General features: G+C 46.4%; 1 protein-coding gene across 1 annotated transcript in view; it reads left to right on the top strand.

Annotated features, from left to right (window-relative positions):
- The first annotated feature begins 9,863 nt into the window (after window positions 1-9,863).
- Window positions 9,864-17,090, top strand: part of Slc22a3 (solute carrier family 22 member 3) — a 97,229-nt gene continuing 90,002 nt past the window's right edge. The window contains exon 1 of the mRNA XM_057761680.1: window positions 9,864-10,314. Coding sequence (XP_057617663.1) covers window positions 9,901-10,314 — 414 coding nt within the window. The 5' untranslated portion in view covers window positions 9,864-9,900. The remainder of the gene's footprint in view (window positions 10,315-17,090) is intronic.

The raw sequence follows: 17,090 nt of genomic DNA, 5'->3' as shown, positions 1-17,090 counted from the left end.
AGAAGCCATCCTGCCAAGTTTCCTTTGGGAACTGTCGTGTTGGCATCACCCATTCGTGATAGGCTGGTCAGAGGCACAGTGGAAAACGTCCGTTGGGCAATAATTAGTAACTGCGTCAGACATCTGGGCCCATTTTGATAAGGTGAGATCATGGGTGTCTTGCTCTTGGATGAACAGGAAGGAGTGTTTTCTGGAAGCCATGGGGGACCTAATCTATTTTTCCTGTTTGGTTCTGGGGAAGGTATTAGTAAGCGAACGTATCAAAAGACAAAGAGGCCCAGGAAGTATGAGTCTTCTAAGGCGGTAGGTGACTAGTGAGTGAGTCACCGTGTCTCCTTCAGAAGGACCCAGAGAATAAGAGGAACATTGGCAGTGCTGTCCCAAGTACTTCCCAGTGAGAGAGATGTGTGATGCGGTCTCCATCACACTAAGAAGAGGGTGCCAGCAATAGCAATGGGATTCACAAGGAAGAAAGCACCCCATTGCTCAGTGGGGTGTATGAGGCTAAGTATGCAGGGGGCTGACACGGGCATCCGCACTTCAGAGTTAAGAGAAAAAAGTAGATTTTAGTGAAGAGGCATGAGAAAGTAACTTGTAAATGCAAAAATATTTTTTAAAAATAGCTAATGTTAAGTGCTTAGTTCCAGAGTTTCATTTATTTCTCCCTAGGGTGCCAACCGAGTGAAATCTTTTCTTTGTTCCCCAGTTTCATCCTCTGCCTCTACCACAGTGGTTCTTAACCTGGGGACCTAATGAGCCTTGCACAGAGGTGTCCTAAGACCATCAGACAATACAGATATTTATATCACAGTTCACAACAGTAGCAATTATTGCTCTAAAGTAGCAGCGACAATAATTTTATGGCTGGGCATCACCATGAGGAACTGTGTTAAAGGGTCACAGCATTAGGAAGGCTGAGGAAAGCTGCCCTGCGGAGTGATTCTAGGACACAGGAAATGAGGGACAGAGGTGGAATTGCAGAGTTGAGCCTGGGAGCTGAGCAAATAGCCATCTTGCTACAATCACTAATTCTGTTACAATCGAGGGTCCAGGAGTGGATGTGAATAGAGGGTGTAGTGCAGGGCGAACACTAGAGAATAATAAAGAATTCCAGAATGGAAAGGAGTAGTGAGCTCAGTAGAACAGTGAGAACCAGACTGAGCTGGGGTGGTAGCAGTAAGGAAATCTGACTGATTGATGGAAAAAAATAGATCTAGTCAGGGCCAGGTGGTCAGGCTAGATGGTCAGGGCCATGTGGTTGGACTGGGTGGTCAGGCCAGGTGGTCAGGTCAGGTGGTCAGGCTAGGTGGTCAGGGTCATGTGGTCAGATCAGGTGGTCAGACCAGGTGGTTGGGCTGGGTGGTCAGGGCCAGGTGATCAGGTCAGGTGGTCAGGGCCAGATAACAGGTCATGTGGTCAGAGGTTAGGTTATATATGACTTTGGTGGGCAGGTAGTCTTGACATACAGCAGAGGAGGGACTGTCTGGAGTTTGGATTCGAATGTGTGCTGGCTGACCAAATAGGTGACAACCAAAATTGGAGCCTGGGCAAAGAGGGTGTTGGGCGAACAATACAGATGCTCAGGGATATCCCTGGTTTGAACAGAGATCAGGGAATCTGAGGAAAGAACTTGGACTCAGGTGGTACTCGGGATGCAGGCATATGCAGACGTAGGGATAAACTGGCGGCAGGGGTCACTGGAAGCCATTGCTCACATAGCAAGGGAGCAGGAGGAACACGAAACCTCTGCCCAGGCACCATTTTCTTCTGGGACTTGGCTTGGGCAAATATGGCTGATCACTATATTGACCAGATCCGCTTCTTTGTCTATGTAAAGACCAATTCCAATAGAAGAAATTCATGGCCCGCAGCTCTTGTTTCTCCTGCCCTATGAGCTAAATGTCCTCTAGGCAAAGGCTGCTCTCATGACAGAAAGCAGGCACACAGACAAACCCCAGCAGAAAAGAAGTTTGGCTGCAAGGATACTCTTGTAAACTGGTTTTCTGGAACGCTGAAGCATTTCCTGCGGAAATAGTGATCAGAAGGAGTCAGAACTCAGGCTCTCCTGTAAATCTGTCTGAGCTCTGGAGTGAGCCGAGCCATTGAGCAACACTAGGGCTGAGGATGGGGCAACTCTGGGGGCTGCACTTGGGGTTCCCTGAGGATTTTGTCATGTCCCTCCGAGGAAGAACTCAATGGCATGATCATTTTGCCACAAGGTTTTCAGGATTGTCTGTCCTACAGTGGATCAGTTCCAGTACTCGGAAATACCTTTTCTTTCTAAAATAGTTTAAGACCCAAAGGAGTTGTAAAAATAGCACGGTGAGTTCTCATGAGTTCTTTATGGGTTTGTTGTTGTTGCTCTGAGAGAAGAGATCTCAGGGATAGGGCTGGCTTAGAACTCACTATGGAGCGGAGGGTGACTCTGAACTTCTGGTTCTCTGGATTACAGGTGTGTGCCTCTACACCGGGTTTCATGCAGTGCTGGAGACTGAATCCAGGGCTTCATGAATGCTACACAGCCCCTCTGTCAGCTGAGCCATGTCCCCAGACCCTCAGGGATTCTTTTCTGTGATTAAGGATTAATTGCATCAGCAGAATTAGAAAATTAATGTTGGCACCATCCTCTGAGGGAAAGAGCTCACTCTGACTTCACAAGCCATCTTTACTTTGTCCTAAGCAAATATAGAACTTAGAAGTTGTTGAATTGTTTTAATTTTCAAGTCATATGAATACTCAAAATCTTTACCTTGGCAATATAATGCTTCCATTTATTTCCTGTGGGGGGAAAATTATTTTTACTGACAATGTTCTTTTGGCTGAAGACTGAGTAAATTTTCTTATATTCACACAAATTAATTTTAGTAATTATTTTTAAAAACTGTCTACGGTGTATTACATTTTTGACAAAAAGAATGACCTACAAATGAGAGATTCTAAGAATCAGTGTGAGCTGGGGAACTTACAGGTGTGTGCAAAGCTGGGTTCGAGCCCACTGTTGCTATAAACTGAGCAAAGCTTTTCAGTTGAGTTTCTTACACTCTTTGGTCTCTCATTGGCTGACTGAAAAATGAGGAAATCAGAGTGATTGGGGCTTTGAGAATATCTTTCAGTTTTGAAAATGAAAAGTTCTTGATAGTCCAGTGCCAAAGATAGTCTATATTGAAAGCACACAATGGTTTTATTTAAAAAAAAAAACAAAAAACAAAAACAACAACAACAACAACACAAAACAGAAAACAGGGGCTGGCAATAGGGCTCAGCAGTCAAGATCTCTAGTGTTCTACTGGAGGACTGGAGTTTGGATCCTAGCATCCACATCGGGTGGCTCACAAATACCTGTAATTCTAGCTCCAAGTCCTCAGCCCCTGTTCTGACTCTCTCTGGCACTCTGCATGAAAAAAATAAAATAAGCCCGCTCCCCCCTTTTTTTAAAGACGGAGCACAAGTGAAGTTTTATATTTGCAAAAATTCACAGAAGAGGGAATGGAGCATTTCACAGCTGTGGCGGTGATGAGGATACCCCCAGGTGCTGAGGATGGAGAAGAGGACATTGTTGTCTGAATTCCCCGAGTCGTCTACCCTTCCTGGGAGGTACCTGGTTAATGGGACTCTAAGATGAAAGGTGACACAGGAGCAGCCCTGGCAAGGGGCCTCATGCTACGGATGCTAAGAGACCAGAGAATGCTGTACTTGGATCTGGAATGTTCTCCAAAGTTCTACATACAAGGCTTAGCCCACAGCCTGGCACCATTGAAATGTGTGGCTGACTTTCCTCACAAAGTGAGGGAGCGAGATGTGCAGTTAGAGCACGCTCTGGATGGGCAGAGGGGCGGTGTTGATGGCCCCAAAGGAAAAACAAAGACAAAAATGAAAACAATAGTTGATTCTGAGCTGCATACGAGTGACACGGATTCAGGTTGCTCTGGTGGCATGTACCTCTGGAGAAGAGGTTACATGAACATTCTTTGTTAGTCACAGAACAACAGAAAGTCAGAAATCAGCACACGAATTTACAGGGTGCTTTGCTAGGACATTCTGTCAAGCCGTTGATGGCAGAGTACACTACTAAGAGAATTAAGATAGGACCATGGTCACTTTGGCTCTCAATTTTCAACATCGCATCTCTCCACACCATGATTCCAGTCAGCCAAGCCTTCTTCCAGATCTTCGCCACAGAAGTGGCTTCCTCAGAGACCATTAGTCCACAGCAGAAAGCTGAAGACTAGGGTGTTGACTGAAGTTTCTGTTCCGCTGGGCCCTGCAGCCATTCAGTCCCAAATAAACACACAGAGGTCTACATTAATCAGAAACTGATTGGCCCATTAGCTCAGGCTTCTTCTTAACTCTTATAACTTATATTAGCCCATAATTCTTGTCTATGTTAGCCACGTGGCTTGCTACCTTTTTTGGCGAGGCATTCTCATCTTGCTTCCTCTGTGTCTGGGTGACAACTGCAGACTGAGCATTACTCTTCCCAGAATTCTCCTGTTCTCATTGCCCTGCCCCGCCTCTACTTCCTGCCTGGTCACCCCGCTTATGCTTCCTGCCTGTCTACTGGCCAATCAGCATTTTATTAAACAGGTACAAGAAACAAATCTTTACAGGGTAAAACCATTGTCCCACAGCACTGGGGTCCTCAGATCTGTCTTTAGAAAAAGTAGCACATCCCACACAGCTCTTGTTGTGAGTTTGAGATCAGAATTCGGGCTGTGGATTCCAATGACTGTCTGTCTGAGATATTGTAATCTGAAAACAAGGCAACAGTGGGCTACCATCTCACTCACGTGTGAGCATCTTCTCCCTTGGCTTTCCTCTCTTGCTAGTGCTCTCAGAAGTAGCCTCCACTTGCTGTCAGTCAGGACCAGCATTCTTTGCTCTGTATTAGCAAACTCATCTCAATAAATTCAGGGAAGTTGCATTAGAAATGACCTGAGCTCCTGCTCTGTCTGCATTTTCTTTGTAGTTAAAGGAAAAGACAGTTTGAACCCATGGCCCATCACAAACGGGAAGTAGTCTTGTGTACTGTGACCAAATAAGCAGACAATAAGCAGCTTAAGGTAGAAAGGGCTTATTTTGGCTCACACTTTGAGGGAACACAGGCCATTGTGGTGGGGAGGACATGCTGCCAGGAGAGGGACACCAACTGGTTACATTGTATCTATGGTCAGGAAGCAGAGAGAAGACAGAACAGGAGCTCGGGGGATTGGGATGGTTGGGATATAGGAAGGGTGGATACGGGAGCAGCGAAGTATATATCCTAACTAAGGGAGCCATCTTAGGGTTGGCAAGAGACTTGACTCTAGAGGGGTTCTCAGGTGTCCAGGGAGATGTCCCCAGCTGGTACCTTGGGCAACTGAGGAGAGGGAACCTGAAATGACCCTATCCTATACTGATGAATGTCTTACATATCACCTTAGAACCTTCATCTGGCGATGGATCGAGGTAGAGACAGAGACTCAATTTGGAGCAACGGTCTGAGCTCTTAAGGTCCAAATGAGGAGCAGAAGGAGGGAGAACATGAGCAAGGAAATCAGGACCACGAGGGATGCACCCACCCACTGTAACAGTGGATCTGATTTATTGGGAGCCCACCAAGGCCAGCTGGTCTGGGACTGAATAAGCATGGGTTGAAACTGGACTCTCTGAGCATGGCGGACAATGAAGGCTGATGAGAAGCCAAGGACAATGGCACTAGGTTTCGATCCTAATACATGATCTGGCTTTGTGGGAGCTTAGCCTGTTTAGACGCTCACCTTCCTGGACGTAGATAGAAGACCTTCGTCTTCCCGCAGGGCAGAGAATTTGGACTGCTCTTCAGTATCGAAAGGGAGGGGGAATGGTGTGGGGGGTGGAGAAGAGGAGTGGGGATAGGGGGAGGGGAGTGGGGGGGCAATATTTGGGAGGAGGGGAGGGAAATGGGAAACGGGGAGCAGGTGGAAATATTAATTAAAAAAGAATAAAAAAAACTGGTCATTTCTTTGTATTGTGAGCCTTTGGACTTTTCTAACTGTTTAGAAATGCATCTTAAATTGTGGTGTCATGTGCTTACCTTATTGTGTCAGGTAACGCTGGGACTAATTCCTCCTTCAGCTGCATTTGGTAACTGACCTAAAACCTCTGTCTCCATCTCCTTCGCCCCTCCTGGGCTTCAGCAACCACTGATCCTCCTCTTCTCTGAGCTGGGTCAGTTCTTTGAAGTTTTCACATGTGAGTGAGAACACGTGGGTTTGACTTTCTGTGTCCAGCTTATTTAACATGATATATCTGAGTTCCAGCCAGTCCTGCAAATATATATATTTCTTCATCTCTTCATCTACTGATACACAGTTCTTTCACTCATCTATGCGTGAATGTCATGTTTGATTCCATACCTTGCTTATTAGAAACGGTGTTTAAATGAACATGGGAGTGAAAGTATCTTCGTTATATCATTTTATTTTCATTGTGGCTATGTAGTGGGATGGCCGGGGATTCTATTTCCAGTTGTTTTTGGAAACCCCAACTAGAATTAGTTGGTCACAGCATCTAGGTCAGTAGTATGTCCCCTGGTGAAGGAAAAGACATTCTTTTTTTTTTTTCAGAAAGCACATGTTAGCCACTAAACACATGTAGCCATAAGGAACACAGTTTGTCATCTTTTCCTTTTCATGAATGAGAGTTTAAGAACTTGTGTCTAACTGTACCATTGGATGGTGCAGGTGAAGAGCAGTGTGTGATGGGTTTGTTGTTATTATCAAGACTGGCTCTTACTACATAGCCCTGGATGGTCAAAACTCACCATATAGACAAGACTGGCCCTAAAATTGTGGCTATCTTCCTGCCTCTACCTCTCAAGTGCTGGGATTACAGGTGTGTGGCAACATACTCAACTGCTTTTAGTGTTTTGAAGATAAAAAGGTCAAGGTCTGGCAATGTAGCTCATTTGGTAGAGCTCTTGCCTAACACAACTGTGTCCCAGGGCTACCTCCCAGCACTGAAATATATGTATATTGTACATACATATATGTGTATATGCTATATATATAGTATATACTCATATACAATATGTATGTGTGTGAATATGTGTGCCCACATGTGTAGACATGAGAGAGAGAGAGAGAGAGAGAGAGAGAGAGAGAGAAGAGATATTAGTTTTTCTTTCTCTCAAATTCCCTTCAAAGCAGAGGTGAAAAATAAAGCACACATATGACTTTAAATAAAAGTCTCAGTCAAATATGTATGGAATTTATCAAAATGTAAAGTGCATATGGAAGATAAGAGCCCCAGGAATGGCCAAGTTCATTCTGAAGAGGGCGAGTTGAGTGGGGAGGAGAGGCAGGACTGGCTGTACTAGTTATTATGACTGTGATAGACAGTGGTGAACAGTGGCGCAGCTTGGGGACAGACAGATAGCCTCAGGCCAGGATGAAGGGCACAGGTCAGGTTCTTCCAGCACAACTTGGGGTCTCGTAAAGGCAGAGGCAGAGCTGTGAATCCAGGCGAAGTTATGTGCAGTCAGCACGCTGCTCCATCATATGGAAGGCACGAGTAAAATTAGATCCTGCCATACTCTGCACAGAATTCGCTCCAGAGATATTAAAATTCAATGTGAAAATACCATTTAATAAAGCTTTATAAAGACCCAGGGTGTAGTTCAGTGCTGTCTAGCACTGAGCGCTAGACAGTGTATATGTGTGTGCATGAATATGAGAAAGCATGATTTTTATTGACAAGCTATGAAAAAGGTGTATTTTATTCCATTCAAATTGAGATTTCTTATAGTGTCAGAGAAATAGACGTTGATCCACAGATTAAGAAGATGGCACTCATGTTATCACGCAGGTTCATTCATGAGAAAAGCACACAGATATGCAAATAATGTCTCCCCCAAACCCAACAGTCCTCAAGAAATAGAAAAACGCAAGCAGGGGACGGAAAGAGTAGGTTAGGACTTGGAAAGAGGATTGAGATGTGAAGGTTTGACTTGGAGAACAAGACAAGTCCCTGAAGGAAGAACCGCCAAGCTGTCTGCCTCATGGAAAGTCGTCCCTCAGAGCAGGCTGGCCCAGAGGATAGAGGCTGTCGTGCCTAGAGCAGCTGACCATCAGCGAGGACCAGAAGTTGGAAAAGAGGGAGACAGGGCACACTCAAAACTGGCAGGACATGACAATCAGCCTGTGTTTATCACGCAAACGTTTGCTAGGGACGTGTTGTGTACGACTGTTGGTACCGACCTGAGGCCCAGAGCAAACTTTTCTCCCTGTGTGAAACTTGAGATGTCGGGGAGCAAGAATGAGGTCACAAGTAAAACTATAAGATGAACGAATAAACGCTTGCGGGGATTAGCTGGTGGTGAGGGCTTTGAAGACAGGACAGGAAAAGGAGCCTGGGGTGTACTTGTGTGGGGCCAGGGGTTGAGCATCACCTTGCGTAGTCACCTGAGTTAAAAACTAAGGAGTGAGAGGGACTGGGGTGCTCTTGAGATTCTGAGTCTGGGACAGGAGAGATATGCTTTTAGCAACAGCCAGGTCAGGAGGCAGAAGTGGGCTGGAGAGGGGAGACCTACTGGGTGTGGCGGCTGGGGTGGGGAGATCCCAGCAGACAGTTACAAATGGGCCCCGTGAGGTGTGAAATACACAGAGGCAGAAGTGGCTGGGGAGTAGGTGGTGTGAGGGAGAGAGATAGAGAGGGGGAAAGGGAGGGGGAAGAGAGAGGGGTGGTCTTTCTATGCCCTACGATTGCAGCAATTCTTGGGCCCATTCGTGGTGGTAGCAAAGAGCAGCTGCCGTAATGATTACTGAGTGAAAACCCAGAGCCTTTCTGATGTTAATCCACTCAGTCTTCACGGGGGACCTTACAAATTAGGTATGTTGATAGACCCACTTAGAAGATAGAAAAATCAGGGCTGGCCAATTCCTCCCGGTCACAAGTAGTAAGGGGAACGAGATGGGTTGGAACAAGGCAGCCTGGCTCTGCCGTGTTTGCTGTATGTGCGGAAGGTAGTTAAATCTGCACTCTCTGGGTCCCTTGGGAAAGTTAGCTAAAGGCTGGCTGATGGCATGAGGTAGGGGCCGGGAGAAGAGCTGGCTGGAGAAATTGGAATACGTGAGCAGAGCGTGCTAACTCAGATGCACTGGTCAGCACTGGGGAACCTGCAGCCTAGCGGCTGATTGCTAACACACTGGGCGGGCCAATGGGTGGTTGTGGTGCGGACCACACATGCTGGGCATACTTCAGGATCTGCAGATCTTTGAGACGCAGCAAAGACGCTATGATGGAGTCAAATGACCAAACATCGCTGTTTCCCAGAGATTCAGGATGCGAGTACATGCAAAAGACTTTGCCTTAAAGTGGTCGCTTCTCCTGTTGAACTTTGGGGCCAAGCAAATCTCTTAGCCCTGTGTGCTGTCCCTCTGTCCTGCTAGAATAGTTAGTCAGTTTCTGCTATGTCTCCAACGTCCCACGCAGGGCAGGGGCAGGTGTCAAGCCCTGTTCCTGGAGCTGGCTGACTGTCACCTTGGGATTTCAGTGGCTTCTGCTCCAGCAGCCTCAGAACACTGGAGGCGAGTCCTGGAGTCTGCAGAGTTCGGGGTCTGTGAGGCTGGGTGATCCTGGAACCCAGGGAACTCTGACCCGGGGTTGTCTCTTTAGGGCAGGCTACAGGTCCGGGACCTTGGTGCACGGTGGCACCGCTGTAAACCCACCTCCAACCTGCTCTTCGGGTCTGCGCCAGTCCGGGGCGCGAACGGGCGGGAGGCCGGGAGCCTGGAGCGGGAGGAGCGGCCCAGGGCGGGCTGCCAGGGCGAGAGAGGAGCGAGCGAGGCGGGGGCGGCGGGTGCAGAGCTGCGGGCGGCGGCGCCCGCGGGTCACTTGCAGGCGGAGCGGCGGGCGGCAGGACGCGGGGTGGCGGGGCGCACCATGCCCACGTTCGACCAGGCACTGAGGAAGGCGGGCGAGTTCGGGCGCTTCCAGCGGCGCGTGTTCCTGCTGCTGTGCCTGACCGGTGTCACCTTCGCTTTCCTCTTCGTCGGCGTGGTCTTCCTGGGCAGCCAGCCCGACTACTATTGGTGTCGTGGGCCGCGTGCCACCGAGCTAGCCGAGCGCTGCTCTTGGAGCCCCGAGGAGGAGTGGAACCTCACCGCACCGGAGCTCCGCGCTCCGGTCGAACGCCGAGGCCAAGGCCACTGCCACCGCTACCTGCTGGAAGCCACCAATGCCAGTCCGGAGCTCAGCTGCGACCCACTCTCTGCCTTCCCCAACCGCTCCGCGCCCCTGGTGCCCTGCAGCGGGGACTGGCACTATGTGGAGATCCACTCCACCATCGTCAGCCAGGTAAGCGTGGCTCTGTGCTTCACCTCGCCGCCACACTGCAAGTGTGAGAAGGTGGTCGCCAGACTAGGTCTCTGGAGTTTTCCTGACTTGGAGACCCCACTCCGGATGATCAGCTTTGGGGACCCACTAGGTTTCAGTGCATGCTTACAACTGCTGTATTACAAGTACCCGGTAAAGTCTTTTGTTTATGTCCCTGTCCCAAGGCTAAGAGATGATCTGATTTCAGGTGAAAATAAAAACTTTCCTAGAAGCCAACTCGGAGGTGCTTCACACACCTGCCCCCTTGGTTGTCACTGAGATGTATTGGCACAGTGATTGGAGATTATGGGTCCCCTTTTGGCTGGGGACTTTCTGCCTTCAAGTGGTGTTGAACTATGTTGGCACGTCTAGGTTGGTTTATCCCCGCGGGGGGGGGGGTGTTGTTGGAGAGGAGGACTTGACTTTGAAGACTTGAGGACCAGCAATTTTTTTTCCAGTGCCCAAATGATTATCTGAAATGCAGGGGACAAAGGTCGAGGCTCTCCCGGGTAGTAATTTTGGTAAAACTGCTTGGGGACAAAGAGCAGCAATTGACGAGAAGTTGGGAAAGCTGGGGTATTGGAAAGAGTTTATGATTTTTCCATTAGTAAACTATAGAAAGGCAGCAGGAGGGGCACCCACTCCACACACTATAGTGACTGCTGGAGTCTGAGGAGGAGGCAATACCCACACTTTTAGGGGGTCTCTCTCCCTCTCAGACCCTAATGTAAGTCTGATTCTACACCCTCCGGCGCCATGAGCTGGGAGGCTGCGGATTTCATGTTTTGAGTCAGTTTAGAGACTGCTTCAGAGGCATCCAGTCCACGGGACTAACTGTTCTAAGTCTGCCTAAGTCATTGCTCAGCTTTATCTTATAAGATGGTTGACTGTACTCAGGTAAATGCAGGAAGGACAATTTTCTTCTCTTAGTTCTTGTCCAAAACACTCGCTTAGGCATCAAGGAACACCAGGAGGCAGGAATGCCTTTCCTGTAGTTTCTCTGTCTTGGTGGTGGTGTGTCAAGTTAGGATACAGCTCCATGAAGCTGTTCTTTCCCATAAGGCTATACATGGGTATGGTAGCCTACTCAGTGAAGTCCTGGAGATCCTGCCTCAAAAAACAAGTTGCTGGGTGGTGGTGGTGCACACCTTTAATCCCAGTACTAGGGAGGCAGAGGCAGGTGGATCCCTGTTAGTTTGAGGCCAGCCTGGTTTACAAGAGCTAGTTCCAGGATAGGCTCCAAAGCTACAGAGAAACCCTGTCTTGAAAAAACAAAATAAAAAACAAAAAACCAAGAAGCTCATGAACATAGAGGAATACACATGCACCCTCTTCAAGAGTGCATGCATGCTCATGTGCATACACACATTATATTTTTTAATATCTTTTTAGATGACTGTAAAAAGCCTTCCAAAACTCTAGAAAGGTTGACATGAACAAATGTGATCCTTGGGCACCCAAGATAAGGGCCATAAAATCTGTGTGCAAATCCTCTGACTGGTACTTCAGGATTGTGCTGGGGTTTTAGGGTTGATAGAACTTTACTGAGTGATTGACAGTTCCTAAAAATGGAGCAGAGGAGTAGGAAGTCAGGAGAAGGTCCTGTCATGGTCTCTAGGGGGCTGGGTGGCTACAGTGTGTCAATTAACTTCTTCAGCCCCGCCTTCTCATTCTATTCATGCCATTATGGTCACTAGCAGGTGACACCTCAGTGTGCACAGAACAGGGGTCAGACTTCTTCACTGGCGAGCTACAGGGTTAGAATTGTCTTCCTTAAAGCCGCAGATGAGGTTTTGAAACCTACTGGAAAGATTTCCTTTTCAGTTGCAAATAATTTTCACTTCTTGTGGCTCATCTGTCAGCTCCTGTGAGGAACCCTCCCTCCCCCATCTATCCTGAAAGCCTTGCCACCGAAAGTAACTCAGAATCCCCACAGACCCTCCCAGACTCCCACCTGCTTCCTTTCATTTTGAATGTGAACAAATTCACATTCCTGTTATTTCAGATACTATCAAAGTCGTGAGCACAACTGTGGTTCTAGCTTCCGCAGATGTTATGAACTGAGCAATATTTTCAGAGACCTTAAGTTTAAGACGTACAAAGGGGACACCCTGGAAGAAGTGAAAGTGGACAGGCTTTGGTGGTACTTGTAGGGGCAGACAGGATGGATGGTCTTAGCTTCGTAGAAGGAAGAGCTGAGGCTGGTGATGTCAGAGAACCTGTCAGGGTCCCAAGCTGTCGTGAAGGTTGCCACGGGTCAACCTTAGCTCTCTATTCCTATGGTGGTCCTCCAGTCAGTGTGCCCTGTGTTTCACTTGGTGGCATTGGGGAAGCTGTGACTTCATTGGTGCAATGGGTTCTTATCATCCTTGTGAACAAGGGAAAGAGGTTGTTTTGAACACATTCACCCTTGCCATAGCTTCCTAACAACTGGAGGGAACTCCAAGGAGCTAACTCAGGAGCGACTGTCAATGTCTATACTCAAGGAGATTTCATATCTGTGCTGAACTCCTCAGGATGGACTTTTTGTTAGTTATGGGGCAGAATCACCTCAATAGAATATAAACATTTAATCAGAGCCCTTACCCACAGAGTGTTTCAAATCACTACCTAGGGAGGGAGCCTTTAAGATTGATGGTGAGAATTTTTTGAGTGCTTGCTAACGGCAGGAAGGAACAAAAGTCATCTTTCTATTTCAGGGTAAACCATTGCTTTGCCATCTCTTTTCTTCTGAAATACATGAAAGGTCAGGGATGTGGATGATCTGTTGGAGAGAGTACTGGCTGCTTTGTTCTCAGGCTTCCTCCTTATCCCTTAAAAGCCTGGTTTGATTCCTGTGCAATTGTCCTAAGATAAAGGCCAACTGGGTAGGGTGATCCCCCAGTGCCAGCCTAATGCTGGCTCCCTAAGGACCTGCTAAGTGCTTTATTGAGCTATTGTGTGTGCTGGAGAAGGGAGTTAGCCAAGCCACAGTTCTGGCCTAAGCAGGATCTCTGGTTCACTTTAGAAAGCAGTACTGGGGCTGGAGAGATGGTTCAGTGGCTAAAAGCCCTGACTGCTCTTCCAGACCAGGTTCAATTCCCAGCATCACATGGATGTTTACAGCAATCTGTAACTCCAGTTCCAGAGCATCCAGATCCTTCTTCTCACCTCCATGGGTACTAGGGATGCATGTGGTATACAGACACACATGCAGGCAAAATATACATTTAAAATTTCCAGAGAGATTAGATTGCTATATCATTTGAATGTGTAATGTCATTTGTGCCTCCCCCCCCCCCTTTTTTCTCTCTCTTGATCACTGGAGTATCTGTTACGTTATTTATTTATTTTTCTCTCTCTTGATCACTTGAGTATCTGTTACGTTATTTATTTAAATACCCAATTTTGGCATCATTTGTTTTCTACTTCATTTTCTCCTTTTTACTGTGTGTTAGTATGTTTTTCCAAGGCTAAGTTGAATCTTCTGCTCAAATTTTCTAGCCTTTTTAAGAATAATGTAAATATTTAAAGCTATGAATTTGCTTCTATGGACTCCCTTGGCTGCACTTCAACAAGTTTCTAAATGTGTACCAGATTTAGTCTGTGAGCAAACACAGATGTATGTTATTGTCTGGACTGCGTCTATATGCGGAGCAAAGGATGGCATATAAAGTGTGATGTGCCTCATTGAATCCAAGCACCAGTAAAAATCCTTCTTTACTAGCTCATGTCTGGGGAGCAGAATCAATGCTGTGTGGCAACTGAGTCACCTTGTTTAATTCAGCATTCGCTGACTGTTTAGTGTGTAAACCCCCAGTCCCACAGGAGAGGAGTGAGAATTCTAGGTGTTTTAAGGAATGAAATTTTATCATCAAGGAGCCTTTTTTTCTTTCTTTCTTTTTTTTTTTTTTTTTTTGGATTTTTCGAGACAGGGTTTCTCCGTAGCTTTTGGTTCCTGTCCTGGAACTAGCTCTTGTAGACCAGGCTGGCCTCAAACTCACAGAGATTCGCCTGCCTCTGCCTCCCGAGTGCTGGGATTAAAGGCATGCGCTACCACCGCCCGGCTAAGGAGCCTTTTCTTACTTTCTTAAAAATAAGCCAAACGAAAACAAAATCAAACATGCAAAGAGAAGGCGAGAGGGCTAAGGTGAGTTAGCACACACTTGTAATCCCAGGCACTTGGTCTGACCTAGGAGAGTTGCTTGTGCCCAACAGTTTAAGGTACAACAGCAGAGCTCCATCTCGAAATGTAACATAAATTATACCGAGATGTCCATACCCTTAAAGCGCCCCACTGGAAGAATTACTCTCTAAAACCACATCTATCGGTTATCTCCTTCCAATACATGGGTCCTGGGACTGGAATGCTGGCTTGGCAACAGGTGCCTTTACATAGTGAGTCATCGCACTGGCCTTGAAGGAAACCCTCTTAGACTAATCAAGCTGTTTAATGTCCTGGCATAAAAACACAAATGCAAGAAATTATTATAAAATAATAAATGGCTGTGCATGTTGGGTGTGGCAATACACGGCTGTAATCTCTGTATTTGGGGAGGCTGATGCAATTCAAAGATCAGATATTTAAGGCCAGGCTGGTTGCACATTAAGATGGGGGGGGGGCAAATTTAAACATAAACATTGGTGTCTGCTATTTTTACCACATTCTTACCTCTAATACCCAACTTCTGACTCCAATAGACTACGAAGCAGTTTGGTAACTTATATCTATGTACAAAGGCTCCTAATCAGACACTAGTCTTTTAGTGACTCTGAACGGTCTTAGAATCTGGCCCTGGTGACTGTAGTTCCACAGAGCAGGAGGTGGGAGAAGAGAGGCTATTAATTGGAGAACAGCCTGGATATACAGAGAGTCTCTGCCTGGAGGCTAACAAACATGAAGCAAAAGAAGGGGGGGGGGATGAGAGAAGAGAACATGAGGGAGGGAAGGGGAGGGAAGGAAATGGAAGTGGAGGTGAGGGGAGGGAAAGAGAGGTAATGAAGGGGAGGGGAGGAGAGGGGAAAAAAGAGGAAAGGAGGAGAGGGAATGGAAGTGGAGAGGAGGGGAAGGGAGGGAAGAATCCTGGAGGCATATGCCTTTAGGTACAATAACTTCAAAGCCTCCAACATTGTTAAAGCTAATCAAATGAACGAGACTAGCCTGTCATCTGGAACCTGTGCTTGAACATAGAAACTTTTGTGCCCTGGTTCTTCACATAGACTAGTTGAAGGTTATAGGAGGAAGAACAAATTCAGCCTTCTCTCAATATATACATTCCCCCACACGAGCATATATACTGTACTTGGTCCAAAATCATCAGATTGCAAAAAAGAATAAAATGAAGTTAAAACATTGAGAAAGGTCGTTCTCCACCTGCTGGGGCAATCAGAGAGTCTCTACCACTTCACCCTTGTGATCTCACCAGCTCCTCTCTGCTGTGGGGAAGATCCCTGTCATTTTCAGCTCGGTGTCTTCCTTCTCAATTGCCACCTGCGTCTTTTTCATTGGTTCCTCTTTATCCTCATATACAGTTTCCAAAGGACTCTAGCTTCCCGCTTCAGTCAGTGACCTGCCCTACGGCCTTCGGAGGACTTCATACGTCTACTGCGGCCAGGGGTGTCAGCCTGGCTGAGGCTCACATCTCTAGAGCTATGTCTCCCTGTGCCAGCCACTACATCCACCCTGCCAAAATGTGTATGTTAACTGTTATTCAGTTCTTAGTATCTTAAATCCTCATTGCTCTTCCTTCCTTGACTCATACTTTATTTTTAGAGGCTAATTATTAAACTAACTTAAGCTGGTTCCTTTTTAATTTTTTTGCATTCTTTTTCTTGGTGATATGGTCAGAGAATGTGATTTTTATGATACTGATTTTTTTTTTTTACTTTTATTAACTTTGCTTCATAGATTTGTCAGAAGTCAAGCGTTGTAAGTGTTCTTTTCATGCTTGGCAAGAATGTTTGGTCTTTAGTATAAAGTATAGGTTTTATAGACATTCAACAACTGGACCCAGCTATGTCTACTGTTAAAGCATCCTATATCTGAGTTCAGTTTTCATATGCTGGTGATTAATAATTACAAAGCATTATTTTATAGAGTTTTTTAGTTTCTAGATTTAGGATTTTTTTTTATACAAGATGTAATTTTACTGAATGTGTGTGCGTGTGAATTCTTCATAGTGAATTGAAGGCTTTATTATAGTATAAGATCTGATAGGATATCCAGGGTATGTTTTGTATTAATATCTTTATTATATGCTATTAATATGGCAATTCCATCTTTTCTTTGGTTAGTATTTACCTATAATTAATCTTTTGCTACCTTGAACTTCAAATCTCCCGTTTTTCAGTAGTTTTAAGGGGCTCCTAAGATGCGTAGAAGATGATTTTGCTTTTCTCGAACATGCTTTAGTGTCCATGTGGTAGTCAGCTCTCCCTTTCTGTGGCAAAATACCAGAGACAATCAGTTTACAACGAGGAAGCTGTATCTCAGCTCGTGGTTTCAGAAGATTCAGCCCTTGGCCACTTGAGCACATCACTTGGGCCTGTGATGACACAGCTTCTCATGGTGGAAGTCTGTGCACGGTCTGGAAGCAGGGTAGATAGGTACCCTATTGTTGCTTTCAAGGGTACTTCCTTGTACGAGGCTCCCATCATAAAGATTCCACTGTGTCCCAATAGCACCCTGGGCTGGTGACGGAGCACCCAAGGTCCTAGCCTCAGTGTGGTACTTGATCTCTTTAAATGTGTGTGGGAAATTGGTGAGTTTAAAGTTGTTA

Source organism: Chionomys nivalis, chromosome 2 (assembly GCF_950005125.1).
Source record: "Chionomys nivalis chromosome 2, mChiNiv1.1, whole genome shotgun sequence".
NCBI classification, from domain to species: Eukaryota; Metazoa; Chordata; class Mammalia; order Rodentia; family Cricetidae; genus Chionomys; species Chionomys nivalis.
Note: the sequence above shows the minus strand (reverse complement) of the source record. Positions and strands in the feature narration are given on the sequence as shown.